Source organism: Paramacrobiotus metropolitanus, unplaced genomic scaffold, assembly GCF_019649055.1.
Source record: "Paramacrobiotus metropolitanus isolate TYO unplaced genomic scaffold, Prichtersi_v1.0 Parri_scaffold0000170, whole genome shotgun sequence".
NCBI lineage: Eukaryota > Metazoa > Tardigrada > Eutardigrada > Parachela > Macrobiotidae > Paramacrobiotus > Paramacrobiotus metropolitanus.
The window spans coordinates 188,761-214,481 of record NW_026570390.1 but is presented as its reverse complement, the minus strand read 5'-3'; the positions used below and the strand labels follow the sequence as shown (position 1 = coordinate 214,481).

Here is a 25,721-nt window from a genome sequence, read left to right as displayed (position 1 = left end):
AGCACCAATTGTGACCATTGGGAAGGAATCCGACAGGACTCCTACTCCCGCCACACCACGGACAACCCTAACGGGTCAGATCCAACAGAGGCAGGCCAGACCCAAGCATGGCCATCCTAACGGAATTGGTCCAAGCACATTAATTTGGTCACAAAGGCACTTCTCCTGTCCAGAGGCATCACTCTGGCCCATCATGGACCGCCCCAACCGGGCTTGGTCCACCATACTTTAACAAGGAAGGGGATAACTTGTCCTTGCGCATGCAACCGTGCCTTCCATATACCGCACCGCTGGACTTACACTACTGGACCCCTGTGGACATTTCTGGGAACCGTCGCCCCGGATTCACAGGACCAGACCAATCCTAACGGATACAGCGGACCGTTGACTAGGACCCGTGTGGACTAAAGTGGCCCTGTGGTAAACCTAGTCGGAATAAGCCATTTTTTGTCTAGTTTTTTAACCATACCTGGTTTTTCTAGACTTTATTAACCAAAGAAATTGATGCTTTTATTTAGCCATTAACCAAAGGAATTGGCTTTGGGATCTCTAACTATGATCTTACTTTCTTTAATACTCACCGAAATTGTGATTTTTCTATTTCAATGTTTAACAATGAGCCTTATAAACTTTATATTTTTACTTGTTCGACCAAAGCAAGCCTTCAACCACACTGGAACCCCCAGCAACCAGAGTGCACTCCAGATTTCGGCCGTTCGGTGCACTGCACCGCGGGTCTGGAGCAACCGACCCTACCGGGTTCAGAGACAAAGTGGCATCCGGCCCTACCGGGTATCGGATCCTGGCACCCTACCGGCTTGGCCAGGGGCAGAGTCGGAAGGTGCTCGCAGGAGCTCCCACTCCCGCCCAGAGGCATGTCAGAGACCGCACACTCGAGGCGGTAGACACCTCTTGTGGCTTTGCTCTGTCGCCCGCCCGCGCACGGCAACTCCATTCGTGCCGCGCTATTACGCTGCTTACTCAGCGTATACTTTGTCTACGCTAACCAATCAGCGCATTTCCGCACTCTTGGGGGCGTAGCCCAGCGCCTACGAGCGATTCCATGCTTTACGGCATCAGCTGTTGCATACCCGCAGCACCTTGCATCATTATCACGATACCGACTTGCGCGCTCGCAGCTACTTTTCCACAGCATACGCCGCATTGGCATTTCTGTGTTTGTTTGTGGTTGCTTTATTGTTTCACAATAAAGGGATATTTTGCCCCATATTTTCGCTCTGCTTCCGTGTCATATCTGACAGCGGTCAACGACAACAGCACACTTACACACCCACAACCAGTATATCATAAATACGGTAATAACAATAAAAATCTCAGCCGTCCTTGCCATGGACGGGTGGGGTGCCCCAATTAACCAAATCGCGGATCCGGATGGCTCTCATGCCGGTACACTCCTTGCCATCGTTGACGTCGTTCGTCGGGAGAGGCTTCCAGTGTTCCACATCCTCACAAGATGAAGAATCGGAGCCGGAAGAAGCCGCTCCCCGCATTAAGCGTGCGACACGGCAACACGCACGCGGGGTGGGACTTCTTCCGCCTCTGACACCTCACTGCTTGTGCTTTAGGAGTCAGAGTTTGAAGGTTGCTTGGCGCGGTGCTCCCCCTTGCGCGGCGATGCGAACAGAGAAAGATGGTCTAACAAAACGATGGACGACGTAGACCTTACTCAACCAAGCCTGCAATTAGACCAATAAAAATGTTCAAAATTATTAAAACAATTTATAAATCATTGATAAAATAAACAAATAAACGCAAAATTACTAATTTAAAATTCACAACTTTCATATTAACTGGAAACCTTATTTACATATTACATACTTATATTTTACTGACTAACAATAAAAAAGATGAAATGACAACACACGTCATCTAGAAAACACAAATTATACATATAATAATAAAACACTTTGGAAAAAAAGTCACCGGGTTTAGGGTTATAACAACAACCAAAATACGTACACCATCAGCGGGATCTCCAGATTGCCTTTGATACACGTTACAGGACAACTCGAAAATCGTAAAAATAAAATGTACTGGTAAAATGCCGAATTTCTTGACAACGAAGAATGCACTAACGAAAATTCTCCCATGCTGGTTGCAATTTTATAGGGTTTTGTTGCAGCTTGTTCCTCGAAACATCCTGTTAACATTATAGCACTATCTAGGTCAAGAAGTCAGGATTTCTTTCATCCTATGAAGCAACATTGAAAAGCACTCCAGACATAATGCAGTCGTCGGGGAATAATGACTTTCAGTCTGTGCCCTCTGGCAAAGCCTGTAGACTAATACAAGCCAGGAAGCAGATAAGATCAGTTAAGCCAACTCCGCTGACTTTGCATACGAGTCTACGGAGGTACAGCCCTGCTCAGCCAAGTTGGGGCAGTTTTGTTAAATAATTATCGAAGTGGCTATTTTGCCGCAGTGTTTGCGGCAAAATAGCCATTAGCTATTTTACCGCACTATGGTCGGTAAAATAGCCTTTTGCTATTTTGCCGCACACTGCGTTACAATAGTCGTTAGCTATTTTGCCGCAGTATGGATGGCAAAATAGGCTTTCACTATTTTGGCGCAGTTTCCGGTTAAAGCAAAACAATTTAAGTAGCTATTGATAATTATCTGTCTACGGAAAAATCGGAAGCGTAGTGCGGGCACTGCAATGCTCTGGGATCCCATTTACGGGTGCAACCATCCATAGGTTCCAGACGTCCGAGGGACGATAAAGTTCATAAACCGTCCAGTAAGTTGCGGGGCTTCCAAAGCGTTTAGCGTAAATTTTACCCACGCAGTGCTTTTCGCGTTTTCCTTCGAGAATTCCTCGGTTTCCTTCGAAAATCGTATCCGAACGTTCTGGTCTGTGTGTACAATCACCACAGAATTTGGCTTTCGGAGAATACCCGGTGTACTTCGGCCTGGTCACAGCAGAATACTGTCCGACCAGTGCCTAAATTATTGGATCAGTCGGGTCAAGTTGTCTTTCATCTGCCTTAAAAATCGATTCCGCGCTTCCGTCAACCGGCGACACAGGAACAACCCCGGCTCGAACAGTGCCGAGCGGTGACGGTTTTGTCGGGTTGGCTGACAGAAGGTCGGCCGACCTCCCCGTTGAGCTCTGCCGGGTGATTCTGTGATCCTCATACGAGCCTGCGTGGTACCTACGCTATACTTGGCGTATGCGCACGCAAGCACACATGCAGTATTTGCCTCTCTTTTGCATAGAGTGTTTGGTATAGAGTTTGTTCGAAATAAGAATTATTCTAGCCTGCTGTAAATTCGGTTTCAGATTTATTCCTGTTATTCTAGAGTTGCAATTTCATCATTCTAAACAGCTTACATCAATAAATTACGAACTTCATTGCAGAAGAAAAGGGAACTGATGAATGTGCCGCCCCCTTGCTTGATATCATCACTGATGATCACTGCCAGCCAGTCAGACCGAATCGTCAGGTTCGTTACTGGACGGCAACAGTAGTAGACCCAGAAGTCTAGGAATACGCGTACTGGTTTAGACCAGCGGGGTAGATGCGAATGGATCAGAACATTAGACCAGCGAAAGGTGGAAATGATATTATTGTATCGTCATCTTTTAAGGTTCATTCTCTGCTTCAATAATAATTTTTCATATCTGACATAATGAATAGCGTAACTGAACAGTTCTGGAAAGCAGTTTACTGTATTACTGTAAATGTATCGGGCGAATCAAATATCTAAGTGTACTGTAGTACCGATTACGAGAACAGACGTCCGAATTGATGTAGACGTACTCCTACTCGTACAATACGTAGCAAATTTTTGTACATTCCATTCTACCAGAAGCAGATTACTATACACGATGACGTTTGCAAAGTGTAAGGAAGTTTAATGCCCTATGCAACTTTTAGCACACCAGTTTCCGTTTGAACTTCATTTTACTTTCAAGTGCGGCCCACCGTCTTAATAGAAATACAAAGCTTTTTACCAGGCAAAAACATTTTAAAACGCAATCCAGATATCGCTAACTGGCGTTTTTGCGTCTTTTGCACTTTACCACACCACTGTTAAAACTTCACAGAAAAACATGCGAAACCGCGGTAGATCCTGGAATAATTTTTGTAAAGTGCGTGGCACAGAACTGTGCTAGGAAGCCTACATAGGCCAGGGTCAAAAAGAGGGAAGGAAAATTAAAGGGAGGGATTTTCGTTGGTCAAAAAGAGGGAGGGAAGGCTAAAGCGAAGGATTTTGAGCGGTCGGAAAGAGGGAGGAAAGACTAAAGGAATGGATTTTGAGTGGCCAGAAAAGGACGGGAATTTGGGCGATCCTAAAATCTGAAGAAGTTCAGAGCCTGAAAAACAAACTTACCGAGCAGTACCTCCGGAAGCTGTTGTAAGATTTAGATATAGTGGTAATCTTCCACTTTACCCAAAATCAAGTCACATTTTCTCAGCATGTTTGAGATTGGATGCTATATGGAATCGTTGGAAAGTTTTCATGTTCAAACTACATTTAGTTCACTTTGTAAGCAAGCACGCGAGCAAAGCGAGCTTTTCGTTTATCAAGAGGACAAGCGAAGCGAACCCACGTTTCTTATTAATAACATTTGATCTATAACGGAGAGTACCCGTAACCTTTGGGTCGCCGATAATTTTCTTTTGTGATTCCTATGCGACTCAGAATGGTGAGTCAAACAGAAATACCCGGTGACCTCGAACCTGGGTCACCGAGGTCGCTGTCAGGGCTTCAACTGTATATATGCACGTTATGCAGATTGACTTGCTAAGTCGAACGGAAGTACTGATAACATGCCTAAATGTTTAAATAGCCTACTGGCCCTCTAACAGTCAAAACTCTCAATATAAAGTTATTTTTAGAATTAACTGATATTTTTGGGTTTTCATTTCGGCCGCGTTCATTTCGGCCAAAGTTTTTCGGCCGCCATTCATTTCGGCCGAGACTCACTTCGGCCAGCACTCAAATCGGCCACCATTCAATTCGGCCGCCGCTTACTTCGGCCGCAGTACTTTTCTGGATTGTTTCTGCCAGTACAATGCTTTAATAAACAAACTGCTAACAGTGAAGCTGTTTGGAAACCAAATCTATCACGAGAAAACATTTGCAGCTTGAACGATAATCAGAAACAAAATACTTAACAAACACGTTCTGGTGGCTTACGAGATCAGCGTACACGAGTAAAAAAACAGTCAGGCGAAAGGAAAAAAATAGAAACAGTTATGCTTCCGAATTACTATGTATATTCACCACCAGTTCACAACATCATCTACTCAGTAACTTCCACATGTTTTGGCTTTTGAATATCAGCACGTTTCTCCAACAAAATTTTCAGAATTTTTGCAATCGATTCTAGGTATTCCATACTCGCAATATTTTCGTAGTTTCCTGCGACGTTCTTCAGTCGTTTCGTCACCTCAACATATTTTTTGCGTGGTTTTGGGACTGATTCCTTTGCCATTCGGTTGGACATCTCAGTTTCTTGGTGCGATATTTCTCGGCATAAAAGATTAAAAAATCCATAAATATCCGGATGGTCCTTGTCCACTGTTCCGCAAACGTTTTATGCCATGCTTCCAGTCGGTTAGTTGTTCGGTGAACATCTTGCAAGAGCCGCTCGTAACAATTCCACATTCCAATTGGGTACAGTGGTGCTTTTTTAACGCATCCAGCCGCGGTAAGCACAGTTTTGCCGACATAGGAAGTTCGAATGTATTGGACGAATAAATCTGTAGGACGGAATGGAAAACCCGGCTTCTGCAGTAGCTCATTAAATACACGTTCTACATCGCTTGGCGGCACAAACGCTAGAGCCAGTACCATCCGGCAGTTCAGGCTGAATTCTGCGTCGTTTGCGTAAGCCAGTTTGTGACCAGGTTTAACTAATATCCGATGTATGCTCTGACCCAAGTGGAAGTTGCAACCTTAGAAAAAGTTTAAAATTAAGAACACCAAAGAAAACATTACGAAATCAACAAAATCAAGTCGGACGAACCTGACACCCGGAGTTCCTGAACCCAAAGAAGTTTCTGATCTCATCAAACATCACAACGCAAGGGATTGTTCGATATATACGGTACAAAAGCAAAAGGCCTTTTTGTCGCTCAACAGAAGCTGCCATTCGCAACCAGGTCAAAGCAACCGGATATTTACGTGAAGGAGTACCCGAGAACATACCCCAGGCGTAATACAGCCGGACTTCAGCACGCCGGCCGGGCCGACTCACAACGGCCGTCAACCGACTCATAAAGTCGTCAGAGGCAAGGGAGAAGCGTTACGAGCGGATCTTCCTCGCCGACTCGAACCCGACTTCGGATTTTGGATGACAGCTTCGAGGACGCCCGGGAGCCCTACGCCCGGGAGCCACCAAGGATACATTTCTGGAGCCCCAAGCTGACTCGGCAGCCCCGTCCAACCCAAGCGGAGATGCGGTACAGCTGCAAGCATGACACGAAATTGTCTCATGCCGGTCAGGAGCACTGACTTGGCGCACCGACAACCACTGACTTAACTGGAGGAACAGTAAACCGGCAGTCGCCCCACTTGGGTGAGCGGGCTCACTCGGGCTCACACAAAACCCAAGACCCGGTGAAAGCTTCAACAGCCGCCGGAATCGGACGCCGATCACCTAACTAGACAGATGAGAAGCGGAAGTCGACCTCGCCCCACTTCGGCTCGGCGACTTCACCGACCAACCTAACTCGGACGGATTTCGGTCAACAGCAACCGACCTCGAAGGTCGGTCAACCCCAACCGAACAGGGATGTCGGTCAAAAGTCAGCCGAACAAGGAGGTCGGACCTCCACCGACCAACCAGGTCGGACCACCACCGACCAACCAGGTCGGACTTCCGCCGACCACGAAGGTCGGTCAACAGCAACCGACCAGGGAGGTCGGTAAAAGCCAACCGACCAGTCCAAGCCAGAGGTCGACCTTGAAAGTCGGAACCTCACTGGTCAACAAGTGGGAAACACGGATCCAGCCAACCAAACTAACGGTCAGAGTAGAAGAAACCGAGGCACCGCCACGAAGCGATCAACTCCCGGCTGGATCACCGACCAACATACCGGGCCCTAACAAACGGACCATTTCACCGTCCAGTCGACTTTTGCCGACTGGAAGCGAGTTGAAACGGGCCACAGAAGCCCTGCAAACGGTGAGGTCGACCAAGTCACCGACAAGTCGACCAGCCGAACTACCGACGAAACCAGCACCACCTACGTTGGAACTGCTCGGATTGGGTAGTGAGAGGAAGTCATCACCGATTGGTGAAGTCTTCGACGCGTCCACCACAGCAGTGGCACAGTCGGACAGTCGGCTTGGATTTTTCCGAACACCGGTGGCGCCCCACTACGGTGCCCGCGGATACCGAGCAAGTACCCTTGAGTGTGCTCCGCAGCGACGGATCACGGCAGCAATGCGCTTCCGCCGGAACCGATCCAAGACATCGAACACCTCCGTGAACGATGCCGCCAACTGACTAGTGACTACACAAGCCGTGTTATCGCATAAACTCGTTCTCCCTACATAGAGATTGATCAAGCAAATTAACGAAACCCACCGACTCGAACCGAAAAAAGAGGGAAACCGACCTAGCAGCCGCTAACAAAGCGACTGCCGACCAACAAAGCAAGGTCGATCGGCTGAACGCCCAACTGAAACGGGTCAAACACATTTGGATGACCCAGAAGAGTCTGAGGAAGACGACGACGGAGAATTTAACCCGTCAGTCCGAAATTGCCGGCCGGATGAAACCCGGACAAACGATTCAGTCAATGAATCATTAGAAGACGAAGAACCGACCTTCGATGATAGACTAACAAATGCACTTCGATCCGTCGTCCGTACGGAAATCCTATCAGATAACCAACCGGAACAAACTGGACAGGAACAACCTGCAGCCCCAGGGACGGAGGCGTGCGGATCTGACGAAGAAAACCACCTGTGATCGACCACAACCGTCGATCAATCACCGCCAACCGAAAAACCGACCTCGACCAACTTGACCGACCAACAGAAAAGGGAGCGACCGCACCCACAAATGGGTCGGATTGCTAAAATCGAAATAGCCAAGCAGATAGACCTGGACAACAAAAGCCCAGAAGTCTATCATCTGAAGTTGGAGGGAACCATAAATTTCAACCCGCGAGACCGGCAGGTTGTGTTCAACAATGACCGGGAATCACTTTCAGCTTATTCGACGTGTTCCATCAAGGTACGGATTGGGAAACTAATAGAACCTAGGGGACGAATACACTTCGTGACTCTAAGGGGGAAAATCCGTCCTATCCGACCTATTGAGATGAGGATCGACATCCGACCCTCGCCGGACACGGCATGGATTAATATCCAGAACACAACGCATGAACTGAAGATACTTTTAAAAGGTGTAAGGTTTGGCCACATGCATCAAAAGGAAGTCTACGAACCGGACATCAACAACAAACATGTTGTTTGGAAAATCCGAGTGAGAATCGCCAAGACATGGCCGGTTCAACCGAAGCCCAGAGATCTCAAAAAGTTGACCATCTTCGAGTCCACAGAAGTAAAGGCTCGATCGAAAGTTCCGCTCCCGCCTCGAACGATAACCGAAACCAATGTCGTCTTAGATGTACCGATAGCTCCTACGCAAGAGCTTATGTCGCACACCACACCTTGACGGAGTGGATATGATGGATGGAGCAACGAAGCACGACGGAAAGACATCTACCGTCATGGTGGCTAACCCCACCAATAAGGCTGCCACCTTACGGAAAGGTGCACCGATGGGCCGAGTCGAACAGTTCAACATGATGGCGGACGGTCAGAAGGTGGTAGAAGCCCGAGTTAACTCAACTTAGGTAGAGAAAAAAGACGCGGAATCCCAGGAGGAGCGACGAAGAATTATCGACTCCATGGACTTCAGTAAAACCATTATCGACAAGCAACTGGCCATACTGGAGGCTGTTTGACTTTGGACCCCGTCAACCGGCCCAAAAAAAGGACAGAAGTCAAAACGACGTGAGAAGCGACCCCACAGAAGGTAAGGTAACTTGAAAACCAAGGAAGGCGGCCGACGCAAACGTCGGAAACCAACCGAAAAAGCCGGGTAATCCGACCAACCTGAGCCAACCGTTGAAAGAACTCAGTACACCACCTCCGCGGCCCGAGGGCTGCGTTTGAGCAATAGTAGGCGGACTACTGACTCAGCGACGACACCGATCTGACCGCCGAGGATACCGGCAGGACCACCAACGAGAAGACCTGGGCAAGTAGAAAGAATTTCTGACCGGATGGTTTCGCTCGACTTCGGACTCTGCTGGACTGTGAAGGGAGCAAATTCATTTGGGCGGAGGATGCGACCCGCGGAACGGCCCGACGGACATTAAGGTTCTAGGTGACATTACAAACGACCGGGCGACGACTTCGATCTGTCAGACATGGCATCGCGGCCCAGTTTCGGATACCAGCCCGAGACGGCACCTCCCGGCAATCCCAGTGGAGAGCTGCCCAACCCGGTCCAACCAGTGCCTGCTGGAATTTTTCGGACAACGGGTTAGCTCGACATATCAGCCGGCCGTTATGGTGCAGCTTTCCGACAAGACGTTGCAAAAACACGCCGATACGGGAAAACAGTTTGCCTTGACCGGATTGCAGCCCGGCCCGGCACAGCGGCCAGGTGTTGGGGAACAGCGATCGGCCGCGGTTGCGGAACAACCCGACGAAGTAGCTCGCCGACCCGAACGGACAGTGCGGCAACCGGAAAACGTACCACGCCGACCAACATAGACGCTGCGGCAACCACTTCCAATGCAAAGGCGGGATCGGACACAGGATCAACAGGATCGATAGGAAGGCTGTCGCAACCGGATAACGACAGTCATAGACACGACGACCGATATCAATGAAGACCGTCGCCGCCGATATAAGTGGGCCCGACATTGGCAAGGCGTAGGGGAATCGCAGTCGGAGGGAGTGACCAAAGAGCGATCGCGCCGCCGACACGACCTGACTAGCCATAAAGGGAGGTGAGGAGAGAGAAGTGGTGTACAGCAGAAAGCGTGTCGGGGACCATGACCGCGGGCGTGCCATCCGTGCTGTTCGTCGTAACAATTGGTTGGACGGCCGAGCCGACGCCAATGTGGAGCACCGGCTTGGTCAGAACGATGAGGGAAACGACCGGGCCGGCAGTGACCGGAATCGGCAAAACATCATCAAATCCTAGATGGTCGGGCGAGCGTTGCTGCTGGCTAACAGTCGGACATGGATTTTTTTATGTTCGATAGTTACAGGCTGAAAGCGGACGGATGGGCAACCCGCTTCGCCAGTTGCACCGACAACAAGAAGGGATCGATACCGACGAGGATGCTGAATACATGTTCAAGGTGAGCGGGACTCTCAGCCGTAATGCGGCGGACTGGGACCAGGAACCAAAGGCGGCCGAACAGGAGGAAGGCTGGCCGTTGATGTTTGGTTGGCCAAGTACTTGACAAGATTCGGCGGTCGGAAGAAGGACATGAACGCCTTGGCGGAGGCCACAGACCTTTCGTTGAATGGACTTCATGGCGTACATACACTCAGTGCAAGCCGTACGCTCGCGACTAGATCCATGCACAATCTTTTGTCCCAGTTGTAAAAGAACCTTCCCAAGAATGCGATTTTACGAATTCCAGCGAGAAAAGTCAAAGTCGGCTTACGGCAATAGCTCAAATCTAGCAGAAAATGTAGCTCTAGATGGCCGTGCCCTTTGCGCATTACTGTGGCGAATTAGCTACGACCATACTGCGGCAAAATAGCAAACGGCTGTTTGAACGCAGTGTGCGGCAAAATAGCAAGTGGCTATTTTGCCTACCATACTGCGGCAAAATAGCTAAAGGCTATTTTAACGCAGTGTGCGGCAAAATAGCAAAAGGCTATTTTGACACACTGTAGAAAACTGCGGCAAAATAGCCTTAGCCAATAATTATAAAATAATTGTATACACTGTTTCGTTTTTGAATTTGCAGTTATCTAGTGTAACTTTTTACTGCGAACCTAGGAGTTTTAAAACCGTTACCCCTTGGTGTGCCAGTAGGGAGCCGAGCACTGATTAAGGGGTGGTGTGGTGGTCAGTTTTAGGATTCTTATAACGGCCACTCTGAAGAATACACCAACAGATATTTTTACGTGAGCTTTTCTGGAAACTCCTAAGCGAACCGAAGCCTGTCCGTTATGGGTTCGCAAAAAAATCTAGCGCGATCAGCGCTCGGGCTGACCGTGAAACAATGTGCACTTCCCATAGGATTGTATGTTAAGACCTACCTGCCGAAGAATGCGGTTGCCTAGCGCACAGACCTAAGTAACTTCAAGTTGATATTTTCCATGAATAAAACATGGATCACTTGAAACGATTTTGAGATTTGAACAGACCTAAAGTGTCCAGACGGAGAAGTGCAGTTGCCGGATGAACAGAATAAAAAATCGGCAAAGCAGTTGCAAAAAATACGTATGGTTGCTCTTACAGTGTCTCGAAATAGAGTGTTTCAGCCATATTGCACAAGTGGAAAACTTTTTATTGATGCTCAGGGCCTCACAAATACGATTTCGCCGAAAATCATTACTTGTCGCATCCAGGGGCTGCACTGGAAGCGTGCAAGGGAGGTCATTCCCCGATTAAAAGGTGCTTGCAGTCACTCTGCAAAGGTCACCCAGGCTTGGCCGAAATCGGCTGATGTATGGTATCTTTCGCAAGAGCATTGAATGACCAACACCTCAGAGGTAACTTTTTTGAACAATGACGTCATCAGAATTTTTAAGCAAATTTCAAACAGGACTACTGCTACCACGCTGAGTGGGTCAAGCCGCTTTTTTCCTCTGGTCTACCCTAATTTTGACCTCACGGTTATTCCGGAAGCGGTCTCAGCGTAGAATCTCCAAGTGAAAAAGATGTCGGACACACACGGCAACTAAGAAAAAATTAAATAAGGAAGTATTTTGTGACGGCTGACCTCTGCTAATTTTTTGAAAAAACTGCCCCAACTTGACTGAGCAGGGCTTTATGACTGAAAAAGTCGTTAGAAAATTCATAACAATTTCCACGGTGACCACCTAGAGCATAATGTGGTCGACTATCCGGTCCTTGACCGACCAAAGCCAGTAGAATATACTAAGCCTTGAAGCTGATCTTATCAGCAAAGCGGGAGCTCAGCTGAGTTAGCATACGAGTCTACGGAAAAATGGCTGAAAAAGTCGTTTAAGAAATCGTATTCAGCCGTCCAAAATGCGCAGGTCTGTTGCACGGTGGCCACCTGAAAGTTAACGTTATCCATTTTTCTATGCACTAATCAAGTATGCTTTTTCAAACCATGAATTTTAAAGAATTTTCATAGCAAATATCCATTCATCAAAATGTGAACGCACATGACCCGAATTTAAAAAGACAATATCGCACGATGAATGGAATGAACAGGGCGTTTGCCAAAGCATCCTGTATTACTTTCCTGGTTTAGTTACAATTTTTTTTCAAAAGCTACATCCGTTTCGCCACATTTGTTTTTACACTGGTACAGCAAGCACATCCCTCTATCTTGCCCGAGGAATAACTTACGAATTAATTTTCACCAACTATCAAAGGAGGCTGGTCTGAGCTCCCTTCAGATCAGTGGAGTTGGCTTGAGGACGTGACCGTGTTATATGCCTGCTTCCAGGCTTTGTGTATTCTATAGGCTTTGGACCGACTCATCATTTTGTGCATTCAAATTTTTAGAAATCTCTGTGCCGAAATTCCATTCATTACGATCTGTACGCGCATGACCTCATTTCAAAAAGACAATGTCCCGGAGTGAATGGAAAGAATAGAACGTTTCCCGAATCTCCTATATTCAGTTCCTTGTTTGAGAATGATTTTTTTAAAAGGTTGCATCCGTTTTGCCACATTATTTTGTACAGCTCGTACAGCAAGCGCGTCCATCTGCCTTGCACGAGGAATTGCTTATCGAATAAATTTCAAAAAGTATCAAAGGACGCTGGTCTGGCGTGGCTACGTGACCGCGTTATACAGTATGCCTGCTTCTTGGTTTGTATTAGTCTACGGGCTTTGCCAGAGCCGCAACCTACTAATTAAGAATAGGGGAGTTTCCTGCCTCGCTGCTATCTCAGGCTTGCTCCCTCTCCTTATAACAGGTTTGTTAAGGGTGAAGTTTTATGCCGGTGAAAAAATCACGGTGAACTTTCGGGGAAAATTGGGAAAACTCGCATCGCGCTTCAACGGTGTAACAGAAGAGTCACACAGAGAAAAGCTGATGAATTTGTTGGAGTACCGCTTTCAGAAAAATAAAAAAATAATACAGACGGTTTTTTACATTCAAAAATAAGGCCTGCGTCACCGGAAGACTGATCTAGAGCCTCAAAGAAGGCGCTAAAGAAACGCTGCGCCTCTCCTCGTAGTGGAGAACAGTCATGTTAGAAGGTTAGGAGCAGTGCACCATTTGATGAATTTGTTATTTTCTGACCTTGTCGAACAGCTGGCGCCGTTAGTGTAAAATCAAGGACAGCTTATATAACGGGTATCCGTTATATACTGTCCTTGGTAGAATTCGAGTTTGATTCGTAATTTTGACGGATTAAGATGAGTGTAAAAATTAACTACATTATAGATGATACTTAATTAAACTGAAATAACTGAAATAGAAACACTTATTTAATTTTTAATTGTAATTAAGGGGGTTCTAATAGGTTGCACCAAAAAAGTTAGGTTTACGTTATCCACAAAACTGATTGCACTAATATTGAGGTGGTTTGCAATCTGACATGCCATTCGATTGACGGTGATCATCGTCATACGCCTGGTCTTTGTGAAATTTAATCCGATTTTCGGCCGTGCTTTACCGCGCGCAATATTCCAGTTTTCTTTTCTTTACTGTGCGCCGTCGTCGTAGACTCATAGTAGGTTCCCGCAGTTCCCGGTGACCGGTGCGCACTCGAGACGGGAGCCGCAGCAGCTGGTCGCCAGTCATCCCGACACTATTCAGATTCAGACCGCAGATTTTGACATAATGAAATTTCTGGGCGGCCTGTAGAATAGGTAGCCGCGCCTCCAAATTTTCTAAAAGATCGCCTGCACTTATCCTTTCAACTTTAAGCTTTTTTTGCTTACAGCCGTGCCCCACCGTACTGATACTACCGTATAATTTACATGTCTCACATGCAGGTGTTCCACTAAGAAAAACTTAGAAAATCCAAAAGCTAGCAGGATACATGGGGGTACAAGAAGGATACAGTGGTCTGTGGAATAAGCTTTGGAAAACCTAAAAAGACCAAGAAAACTAAGAAGCCAAAAATTAGCAGAATGCATGGATGATACATGAAGGGCATATTTTAAAGAGGTAATGAAATAGAACGACAATAGTAAAAATACAGTGTCCGTAACACGGTACATGTACGTGTGGGATACTATGTGAAGTTTGCATGCGCACCACCTTCGAAAGCCTCAATTTCCCACCGTATTCTTATAGTATCCTTCATGTTAAACTTCATGTGTCCTGCTGAATACTCGTGCAGCTTTTGACTTTGCAATTAAATGCAGTATCCCAGCCTATCCTTTAGTACTAGTATCATTTGTGTATTCGTCGTGTTACTTTCAAATATCCGGATAATTTCATTAGGTTTCTTATGGCTAGTGGAAAGATGATACATGAAGGATCCTGCTTAGTTACGGTGGAACACGCCACTGAATCAAAAATTAGGACGGAAAATATGGAAGAGATAAGAGTGGTGCATATAGGTTTCTGCGGGGTACCGCGGAATGCAGTGGATACTACAAGTCGGAAACATTCGCTGGAAAATGTAATGTGTACGAACCGTGCCATAGAACCTGATAAATATTACAAATGTCATGCAAACTATTTGTCGTCAATTAAATGTAAATATACAATTGTACAAATGTACAAACGCAATGCAAAAAAGTGTTTGGGTGCGCGACAGCGAAAGTTTCCGTCAATGTACATGATTTTGGTGCTATGTACCGGGCCAAAGCCTTTAAGTGAGCCTTGAGACTTCATTGCAAACCCTGATGTTTAAAGATACTTTTTTTTAAATTCTGTTCTGTTAAGTATTTTAAGAAAATAAAAGGAATATCAACTGCGTCATTTTATTGCAATAACATGGTAGTGCACCATCTAGGCTGAGCGCTACTGGCTACAGTACATATCGAGATTGCTAAACCGATGTTTTAGGCTGTTAAGGCAGCCTCATAAGCCGGTGTCGGGATTGAGAATGCTAACCATAAGCCGGATCCTAACACCGATTCAGTAAAGACAGGATATCGATCTTTTTGTATGTACACTTGTACAGTACTTTACTTACATATTGTACATATATCGCATTGCCCTACTGCTGCCGCTGAAATATTCTTGAATTTCGTCGATGGTAGACGACCTGATCATACATGTGAGATCAGTATGAAGACGTTATGAACGCATCGATTTTAGCAGTGTGCGATATATGTATGCGCTCTCATGTGCCGTCCTCCGTGTATGCTGGGGTCTCGAAGACTTGTTAAGTTTTTTAACCGCATCCGCTGTCATATGTGCATCTCGACACAGCCTATGCTGGTGTTTATCCCGATTTTGCCCAGGTCGACCGTATTTCAATTTCCCTGCAATCGAATGTCTAACATCTATACTTCTAATCCTTTCTTCTGTGTCACGAGAGCAATAAATCCCTTTTCATCCGTCTAGTTTTTTCGTTTTCTCATACAACTTTAAAAGGAAACGTGGGAAAGATAGTTCGACACTTTAAAACTATGAATGCGACACCCTTGTACTTTCGTAAGCTGTTCACGGGTTCACGTGAGCTGAATTACGGCAACACGGTGCTGGTACGACGTGACAACGGCCACTGGTGGTTAGGATACGTTCAGGATATCGATGGCCCGAACTTCTTCGTGGATTTCGATGCCCGTAGCATCAGCGCCCATTGGATTCACTCAAGCCGTCTTTGGCACCATTTCATCGCCCGTGAACCATCGGACCAAGGCTTCGCGGTTCAAATTGCGCTGCGACGTACCCCTGCTGATCCGATGATTTTCTGGCCGGGAACCATTAAAGACAGTGAGACAGAGCCATTCTACGCTGTATGTCTGAGTGGAGACCTTCCTCCCGGGCTACCACGACAGCATATCGTACACTGGAATCTCTGCGCCAAGGACCTGCCGTTGCCGGATGACGGGGGAAGTTTTTTTGATCGATCTACCGGGTTTCTGTATAAGAAACATATCACTGCCTTTCCCGAAGCTTCGCTGCTGCTCGACATAGATTTCCTTCAAATGTTCCTGGCTCGCACATGCCGACTTGTGTTGGGAAGCGGGAATAATATTTGTGACGCGAACTGTTACTTTAGTCCACAGGTTTACGTGGACGAGGTTCAATTCGTTTGTAATTCCCACCATCAGGAATATTCCATCGGAGTGGGATGTCGAATGTTCGTGCGATTGGGAGCTGATGCGGTCAGTTTTGTCTGTGCTGAAATGCTGAGTGATGAAGACGGTTGCAGCATGTTGTGGGACGAAGAATCACTGAAAAAAGCATGCGATCAATATCTCGAAGAGATGCTAGCAGTATGTAGAGCCAACGGATATGGACACAGTTCCCCTGTACGCGCTTCCACATGGTCAGCGCGGCCGGGAGTGACTGTCGAAGTGATAATTTACTTCACTTCGGTTCCTAATTTTTTTCCGCTAAATGGTACCGCTAATCGTTGTAGATACGCAAGAAATGCCCATCACCGAACTTCCGCATCCGATCATGGCTTCTATACTTCTCACTCTGGATGTAACTTCCCAGTTTCGGATGAGCAGGCAAGCCACTGCAGCTTTATTTGCAAGTCTAAGTTCATAATATCCTTTCTAATATCCATTTTGTCACAATTAACAATTTGTATGGTAACACAAAACCTGCTAATTTTGCCATGACTTTTGTGAAGTTTGGTTTGAGCTTACTTATACTTTAGGCTTTTCACGTACTTTACTTTAATTTTTTGTAGGGCGATAACAATATCAAGAGCTAAGTGCAGTTAACAAATCAACATCTTCCAAATTGTACGAGTATATCGACCTGATTGCGCGGCAGATTTTCTCAGGGCTAAACTAAATTTTAAAAGCAAATTTTCATGAGCATCATTTTATAGGAGCCTCCTTAAGATGCACAGTTATCTTGCGATGACTTTATTGTCGTATGCAGGATGTACAGATTCTGTATATACTTCGCTTACTGCCTTATATGGGCTCCCCTCACACTACTCTCCCTTATCTGGGCTCCCGGCTAGTGAGCAATACCCGTCAAATTATTTATCGGATTTATAGCAGAACCCTTTTGTACTTCTTTCAACCGGATTTACAAGTGAGCACACCAAAGAATTCCGAAATTTCACATCCGAATTATATTTATATAATTATAATATCTATATATATTTTAATTATATCTTGTTATCTATATATATCTTAATTAAATTAACATACACTCAATGCTACAAAAGTACTGGCAAAATAAGTATTTTAAATAAATCTAAATTTTCTTTCAGTCATAACAGTGACAACAGCTGCAAAACTGTGAGTAGTAACGTAACCGCCGATATATAGGGTTGCTCATATTGCCCGGGAGCCCAGATAAGGGAGAGTAATATAAGGGGAGCCCATATAAGGCAGTAAGCGAAGTATTTCAGTTGCTTTGTATAGAGTAAGTACTCGTATTTGAAACTTACACTTGCGTTAACAGGGTATGTGCGCTGTGGAGATTAATCTATCACCAGTACGTGAATCATCAGTACGTTCTTTTCGATCTCGGCACAACGGGGGATAATAAGATACCACCTGTTTTATCAGAACACTCCGGTAAATTTGGCGATCTCGGCGAAGATTGCATTTTGCATGCATATGCTGAATTTGTCGCGTATAAACTGGTAGCCATGCTGGACAGCATATGTGTCCTGCGTACACAGACGCTGGCGCTGATGCAATCAAAGAAACACGTTTTTGGCGACCAGTTCGATCTCTTCACAGTAGTGACCACTACCGAGACCGTATTAGCCAGCAAGAGCATCCGGATGCCGATGCTTATTGTGAAAAACGATAGCGACACCGTTTTCAAGCCGAGCTTCCTGGACATCAAGCGTAATCATCGTAGCGGAATATGGGAGTGCAGTACTGGTCTGTCGAAGATTATGGCGGTGTGTGATGAGTTTGTACTGATCAACGTCACGGCGGAACACTTGATCACCCAAGCCGCGATGCGTATGTTGCAGCGGGATGGTGCATCCGTTTCCTGTGTCCGAGAGCGCGCTGATACGCAGAGATTTGAAGGACATTGTGCGATGCCCCGTAAACATTCCGTATCTTCGCTTCCGCTCTGTTGAAACTCCTGCTGAGCAGGCCCGAAGTCTTTTAGTCGCGGCCAACGACCACTGTCCGGCCGTTAATCAGCGGGTGTTTGAAAAGGTTACAACGATGCATGCGCGCTGGGTGAAAACGTTGGCTTATCCGGAAGAGTGGAGTAGCATTCGCGTTTTCCTTCGAATGTACGTAGTGTCTGCTCAAGAAGTTTTAACATTGTCCTGTGTTAAGTCCAATATTTAATTGGACTTTCAGTTGTACATTTAGTAAGCAATATGTTTTTTCCGGTTGATTTGACTACAACCGGCAACCTTTTCTTTATCAGATTCAATACTCTGAGCCCTGATCACCTTACGCAGCGATGGGATACTATGGACCTTCGCAAACTGGATATTGGGGCATTAACCCCTGTCACCTTTGTGGCACTGGATGGATGCTTCGAAGACTAAAGCCGTTTTTGGAGAAAAAGGTTTTCATGGCATCACCAATGCGACCATCGTTTCGATCGTGTTTTGTTTGTTGCAATGGTAAGCACTTCAGCGCGAAGTGTGGTGTTCTGAGTCGAATAAAATGTTGCTTATACACTTCTGTACAGGGATCCCGCCTGTTAATGCTCTTGATCATACTTTTTGCATTTGAAACGGTTACATAGAAGTTGTAAAGGTGTTCGTAACCGTACTGTATTCTACGGAAAAATGGTTTCCCAATAAAAAACAGTCGTGTCCCGGTCCCCTTCGACAGATCATGGTTCATGTGAAACCTAAGGCGCAACGTTATAAAAAATGCCGTCATGAATTTTCAATTTAAAAAATAATGGCACAACATTTATGGGGAAACCAAACTTGAAATACGGTGGGATTTGTAATAGACCATCACAACAAAAGACCCAAAAGAGCTATTATACGTAATAGAATAGTTCATTTGGAAACGTGAATCTATATAATAAGATCCACCTTCCCAATTTAAACAACAACCAGATTGATAAGATTATCAAGTATCTCAGGAAAAACTGATGCTTGATTATAATGCTTTAAAAAAATGCCTCGATCCTCTAAAAAGTGTGAAAAACCAGCGGGAGAACAAAAAACACATTAGCAGTTCCTGTATGAAAATCAAATTCAAATCTTATGGATTCGTTACAATAGTAAATTTTCTACGGAGTATGCGTAACACGCTTGAGTTTTGTAGTTTGCTCATTCGTCGTTGTGTACGCACCGTATAGCTGTTCCTACTTAAAAGTTTTAACGGTTTCTTGCGTTAGCGGCTCTGAGTTTGTAGATCATGTTCGGAAGAATATGTTGGAAGTCTGTTCACACTCACAGTGTGTAGTGTGTACAAATTGTATAAATGCGGACTTGAGAATTTTGATGTAAGTTTTGTGACGATTAAATTGCACGAGACCAGCTCAGTGTCTGGCGGTAGCTTTCGTTAAGGGAAGCAGCAGGGGAAGTCTCAAGATAGGTGTTAGATCTGTAGCATGCGGTGAGCATCGGTGTATAGTGTGATAACCGTAGTGCGAAATAAATGTTTTCAAATCCGATCCCTATCAGACTCCAGCTAGCTAATTTGGTAAATCCAAATGTAAATGTCAATGTAAATGGAAATGTTCATTTGAATGTACGTGTGAAATCAACGTACTACGTGTAAATGTACATGAAAATGTACACGTAAAATTAATGGTATGTAAATGTACATATAAATGTACATTTTACATAACATAATAAATAAATGTACATGTGCACTTGTAAATGTACATATCTATATAAATTAATGTACATGTAAATGTACATGTATGATTACTGTACATTGTACATGGAAATGTAAAGGTTGAGGCAAAATATATAAACGTAAGGAAAGTACGATTTGATTTTACCGTAGTGTAAATGCAAATGTAGAGCACTATTAATAAAATAATGCACCGTTAATTTATTGATTTACAAGGTCATCATGTATATATATGTATCCTTGTAGGTATTCGAAAGGATAGTAAAGACATGAAATGTCACGTTTGCAGCGCTGGATGGAAGCTTCGAAGAATAATGCAAGTTTGGGCCTTGGGGGCACGGTTACCAAAATTTGCTATTGTATTTGCTTGTGTAGTTCAAATGATCTGCTGGCTGTTTTCGTTTTTCCTGAATGGCATTTTAGCTCATGTTTCCGTTTTGAAGTGCACAAGCTGACTGTAAAAGTGTAATGGCACTTGCAGCTAAGGAAAAGATAAATTTATCCTTACAGAACAGAGTTTCTTCAAAATGCCGTATGAATTGCAGGGTTCGGTTTCGGAACTTCGAAGTGCAATTATGGCGAATACTCAGTTAACTTATAAATAAGAGTAATTTTCGTAAATATTGTAATACGCGGTTTGCGTCATTTCAGTATCAACAATCAAGCGCAACAATGTAGCCAATTCAGGCGACTAAACTTAATGCGAATTGCAGATAAAGTTACCAAGCCGCATCCAAGCAACGCTCAAAAGAGAATCATTAAAAGGTAAAAAGCATTATAATTAGGTAGTCTTAATGCTCGATGCTTTACTGTACGTTACCGTGATCGCAAAAATTATGACGAGTGGCGACACGTTAGAGTGGTAAAACACGGCAATCGATAAATCTCTGGTGCATGAACAACGAGTTAGTACAAAGTACGGCGGCGCACGTGGATCATCCACAAATCCACGGTGAATGTGCCGTGTGTGCATGTAACGCTGCATCGGGGATTCACGTATGTACGAGTACTTTAAAATTAAAATGTTGTGCATATAAAATACCGTACTTCGTCCTTGTGTGGCACATTGAAGGCTGAATTCAATGTATCTGCCATCCCGCGCTGGTCCCCAGATTTTTCCATGCTTGACAAAGTTTCGATTTTTTCAAGAATCTCGCATGGATGTTTATGGTCTCTTTGTTTGTTATACAGCCTCAGTATACTCAGTCTTCGTTTCGAATAATCTGGTTTATTGTGCAGCATAACAGCATGCAATAAATTCCTGTCTATTACGTAGTCTGATCTTTTCGTTTTCGGTTCCATCTGTGCTGTAAAAAGCGACTGAATGTTCTCGACTATTCTGCTTCATGAACGGGACATCGCGGTACCTTCGCAAGCTGTTCTCGGGTTCGCGTGAGTTGAATTACGGGAACACGGTGCTGGTGCAGCGTGATAACGACCAGTGGTGGTTAGGATACGTTCAAGATGTAGACGGTCCCAACTTCTACGTTGATTTCGATGCCAGCAGCATCAGTCCCCAGTGGATTCATTCCAGCCGTCTCTGGCCGCACCATTTCATCAGTACCAATCGACACCTCGAAGGTAGCACGGTTCAGATAGCGCTGCGGCGTACCTGTGTTGATCCAATGGTTTTCCTGCCAGGAACCGTCGTGAACGATAACATTTCTCCATTCTATCATGTGCGTTTGACTGGTCACAGCCCTGACGAGATACAAGGGGAGCATATCGTACATCACAATCACTGCGTCTTAAAACTGCCGATGCCGGAACATAAGAAAAGTTTTTTCGAACGAGCTGCCAGATTTCTTTACAGAAAACACGTTACCTCGGAAGATGAAAAAAGCTTGGAAGATGAAAAAAGCTTCTTCGAACGAACGGCGGGCTTCTTGTACAGAAAATACGTCATCCGTTTCTCCCAAGCGCAGGCATTATCAAATGTTGATTTTATCCCTCATTTATTAGTCCGTGGTTGCCGGTGGATTTTAGGCCGCGGCGAAAGCAGTTGTGACGGTAACTGTTTCTTCACTCGCAGCGTTTGGGTGGACGAACTGCGGTACTATTGCAATAATTCTGGCCACGATGCGAGTTATACTATTGGAATCGGGTGTCGAGTGTTCGTGCGAGTGGGATTGGATGCGGTCACCTTTGTCTGTGCCGAAATGCGAAATTTTGAAAAGGGTGTAAGTGTATCCTGGGATGAGGAAGCGCTGAGAAAAGTTTGCGATGGCTATCTCACACTGGCACTAAAAGCCCAGCCAGTTGATAAGGACACAACCTCATGGCATGCGCTTATGGAGGGTCAGTGTATGAGTGTGGAAATCAACCGGCGGTTTCTAATTGAATCTTGATAGTATCCGTAGGGTTTTCCTATTTTGCTCCTAAAGCCTAAACTGTACGAATTTTGCAGGTATGGAAGAAATGTCCATCGGCGAACTCCCGCATCCGATCATAGCGTTTGTACTGCTCTACTTGGATGAGCATTCCCAGCTTCGGATGAGCAGGCAAGTCGCTCCAGCTCTGTTTCATCTCAATAATGTACAAGTAAAATCCATTTCTGTTTGTTCTGTGTACACTTTATCCTTTCTGAAGCCTTATATAACTACCCTTTCTGAAGCCTCCCCCACAATATAAGCCTCCTCTGCCGTATAAGCCTCACTCCGGACACCTTTGAAAATTGAGTAGCCTAGGGCTTCTAATTCGAAAAATACGGTATAAAACTGCACTCCTATAGGCTAGCGCTAGAAGACCAAAGGGAAGCCAGACACGTTGAAACTGTGCAGTCGGATTGGTTCCATAATGATACAAAAAACTGATAATAATTTAAAAAAAAACTAACCTAAAAAATTCCATTTGCAAATGTGTATTAATTATATCTCTTAAACCAAATAAAATCTAACCTAATGTTCTTTGGACCGTTAGCCGGGGTGTAAATTGTAACCGTGTAATAACCGTGTAATAATATTTTTTGACATTATTTTTATTCAAAATCTTTCCAGACCTCCTCTGGCCTGCACTTAATAGCCAGCTAAATCGATTAAATCCTTGAGTGACATTAATTTGCTTTTGATAGAGTCTGTGCGCTGTGGAGATTGCTTTCTCGCGAGCCCGTGAACCACCGGCACATCCTGTTCGATCTTTGTACAAACTGCGAAAGGCAACCACAAGACTTGCCAGAGCGCCATGTAAATGACTATCTCTATAACTGCGTCGCAGATGAATACGCTCAGTATCTCGCGTACACACTGGTAGCGTCACTACAGCGCGCAATCTCCGTACGAACGCAGACGCTGGCGATGACAGAAGACGGGAATCACTTGCACGAGGGATTCGATCTCGCTTCAAGGATGAAAATGACCGCAGCCGTATTAGCCAGCAAAGGCGTTCGTGTGCCCACAATTATAATTAAGAATAGCCGGAACGCTTCTGCGCGGGCGTATGACTTCTTTCTGGAAATCGAGCGTAGCCTTCAAACTGGATTGTTAGTATGCCACGGGTTGCCGAAGGTGATGGCGGTGTGTGAGCATTTGGTGCTGGCCAACTTTACGTTCAGCCACTTTATCACGCGCGCCGCAAACTACCTTTTGGAATACGGTGGTGATCCGCCTTTGCCCGATTCCGAAAGAAAATTGCTGCGCTGGTATGACCGAGACATTGATCCCTGTCCAATTACCATCCCGTATCTAGGATTTAGCTCCGTACTTACTGCCTCTGATCACATTCGCATCGTTATTGCGGCGCTCAACGACCAGTGTCCGGCCGTCAGCCAGCGGGTGATCGAAAAGGTCAAAGCCATACATGCGCGCTGGGTGCGAACGCTAGCCTATCCGGATCAGTGGAACAGCATTGCCGTCTTCCTGTACTTGTACGTGGTAGTTGCGCAAGTCCGGAAACAGATTAGTAATTTAATTCAGTTCGATCTATCTGTAGTTGGCTCAAGTAAGCAGCGTGAAAAAGACTGGAAAATTTTGATTTTTTTTATGTTTAGCTAGCATCCAACGGTCTAGTGGTGGGTCTCGTAATCAAAACAAAGTTTGATAAAGTAATGCAGTAACTCGCGTGGATTGAACGTTTAGGCATCAATTTTTCATAAAGAAAATGATATTAGAGTATGTACGTTGAAAAGAGCAGGTTTACCTGGGCTTGCCAGAAGAAAAGTTCTCGAGATAGACTCACAGGGTACTCGATAAAAAACGAAATGTTTCTTTACCCGCCAGTATTTCCTACCTCCAAACATACAATTCCATTAATTACCTGCACAAATATGTGTAATTGTATAGACAGCTACCGAGATCTAGTGCACTACAGAGTACTTTAAGCAAACCACGAAGTAGTTACGCATACCCTGGTCCATCTACGCGCTGTTTATTTCGTAACTTGGCTACATCTTGTTTGTCAGTTTCAATCATCTGCGTCCTGGTGACGCACCGAAGGAATGGGATACGATGGATCTTCGCCAGCTGGACATCGCTGCGCAGAGCCCTATCACCTTCGCAGCTCTGGATGGATGCTTTGACGACGATGATGATGATAAGGATGATGATGACGACGACGAGGAGGAGGACGAAGACGACGATGGCAATGAGTAAAGCAAACAGAGGAGACCTTTCTTATTTTTTGCAACCTTTTTGACCTTTCTTATTTTCCTTGCGTTGACTTTTTTAATAACTAGTTTCACGATGTCTTGATGCCCACTGTGACTGCACCGCGGCAGTGCTGGCTGTGGCAGCACCAAGCGTGGTAATCATGTTATTATGTCGATGGCTTTCTTCTGGATGCTATGGTTTCAAGTACAATTTCTTCTGTTGTTGTCATCAGTGTAATAATGAATGAGATAATTGTGTTAAATGTTAAGGCCCCTGATATACGAGTATTTGTATGTTCGTATACCTGCGTACGTATACACTTGGTACGAAGGACACTCCAAAAGTAACTGTTTCCCTATTACGCATCTCCCAGAACAAATGTTCCATTATGTAAAATGGCCCGTATACATGGTGCCAAACTTTAAGAAACCAACAGGATACGACGTTCCGTGGAGGAGAAAGGATACGTGAAGGATACTGTGAGAATATTTTAGGATGCTAATTAAAAAGAACGAAAGTATAAGCAATACTGTGTCCGTAATACGGTACATGTACTTGTACATGTATGTACATGGAGGATACCAAGTGAAGTTTGCATACGTACCACATTCAAAAGCCACGGTATCTGCCGTATCCAAACAGTATCCTTAACCTGCTGAATATTCTTTACAGCGGGGTTACAATAATCAAGTAACTGCAGTACCTCAGCTTATCCTAAAAGACCGCTTCTTTATCCGTTCCGTTTCTTTTATTATCCGGATAGCTTACTTAAGTTTCTTTTGGAAGGAGGCTAAATTCAGGATATTGCAGGGATGCGGTAGGATTATCAGTGATTCATAAAGCAAGGTGGAAAATAAGGAGGGTACATGAGTGATACGGGTAGGATATTGTGGTATACAGTGGATACTGGTCATTACTGGATACATGCCAAAAAAACATTCCCTGGAACCTTTACTGCCCCTTCGATAGACCATGGTTCATCCGGAAATCAAGGCGCAAAGCTATAAGAAATGATATCGTGACAGACTGACAGTAAGGGAATACATGTATGGTGCATGTATACGTAA

At 45.1% G+C, this 25,721-nt stretch overlaps 2 protein-coding genes across 3 annotated transcripts; both read left to right on the top strand.

Annotated features, from left to right (window-relative positions):
- Window positions 1-15,459: 15,459 nt before the first annotated feature.
- Window positions 15,460-19,005, top strand: LOC129600296 (uncharacterized). 2 transcript variants are annotated; one of them, XM_055498779.1, is made up of 4 exons: window positions 15,460-16,576; window positions 16,723-16,816; window positions 17,733-18,531; window positions 18,672-19,005. In XM_055498779.1, the coding sequence occupies exons 1-3, from the start codon at window positions 16,546-16,548 to the stop codon at window positions 18,367-18,369; spliced, it is 762 nt and encodes a 253-aa protein (XP_055354754.1). In that variant the 5' UTR covers window positions 15,460-16,545; the 3' UTR covers window positions 18,370-18,531; window positions 18,672-19,005. The 2 variants fall into 2 exon arrangements, with proteins under 2 accessions (XP_055354754.1, XP_055354755.1); XM_055498780.1 differs by having other exon boundaries at window positions 15,460-16,657.
- A 2,046-nt stretch (window positions 19,006-21,051) lies between these two features.
- LOC129600289 (uncharacterized) lies at window positions 21,052-24,923 on the top strand. Its single transcript, XM_055498768.1, has 4 exons — window positions 21,052-22,369; window positions 22,479-22,572; window positions 23,142-23,933; window positions 24,468-24,923. Exons 1-4 carry the CDS (start codon window positions 21,418-21,420, stop codon window positions 24,655-24,657), a joined length of 2,028 nt encoding a protein of 675 aa, XP_055354743.1. The 5' UTR covers window positions 21,052-21,417; the 3' UTR covers window positions 24,658-24,923.
- The last annotated feature ends 798 nt before the right edge of the window (window positions 24,924-25,721 follow it).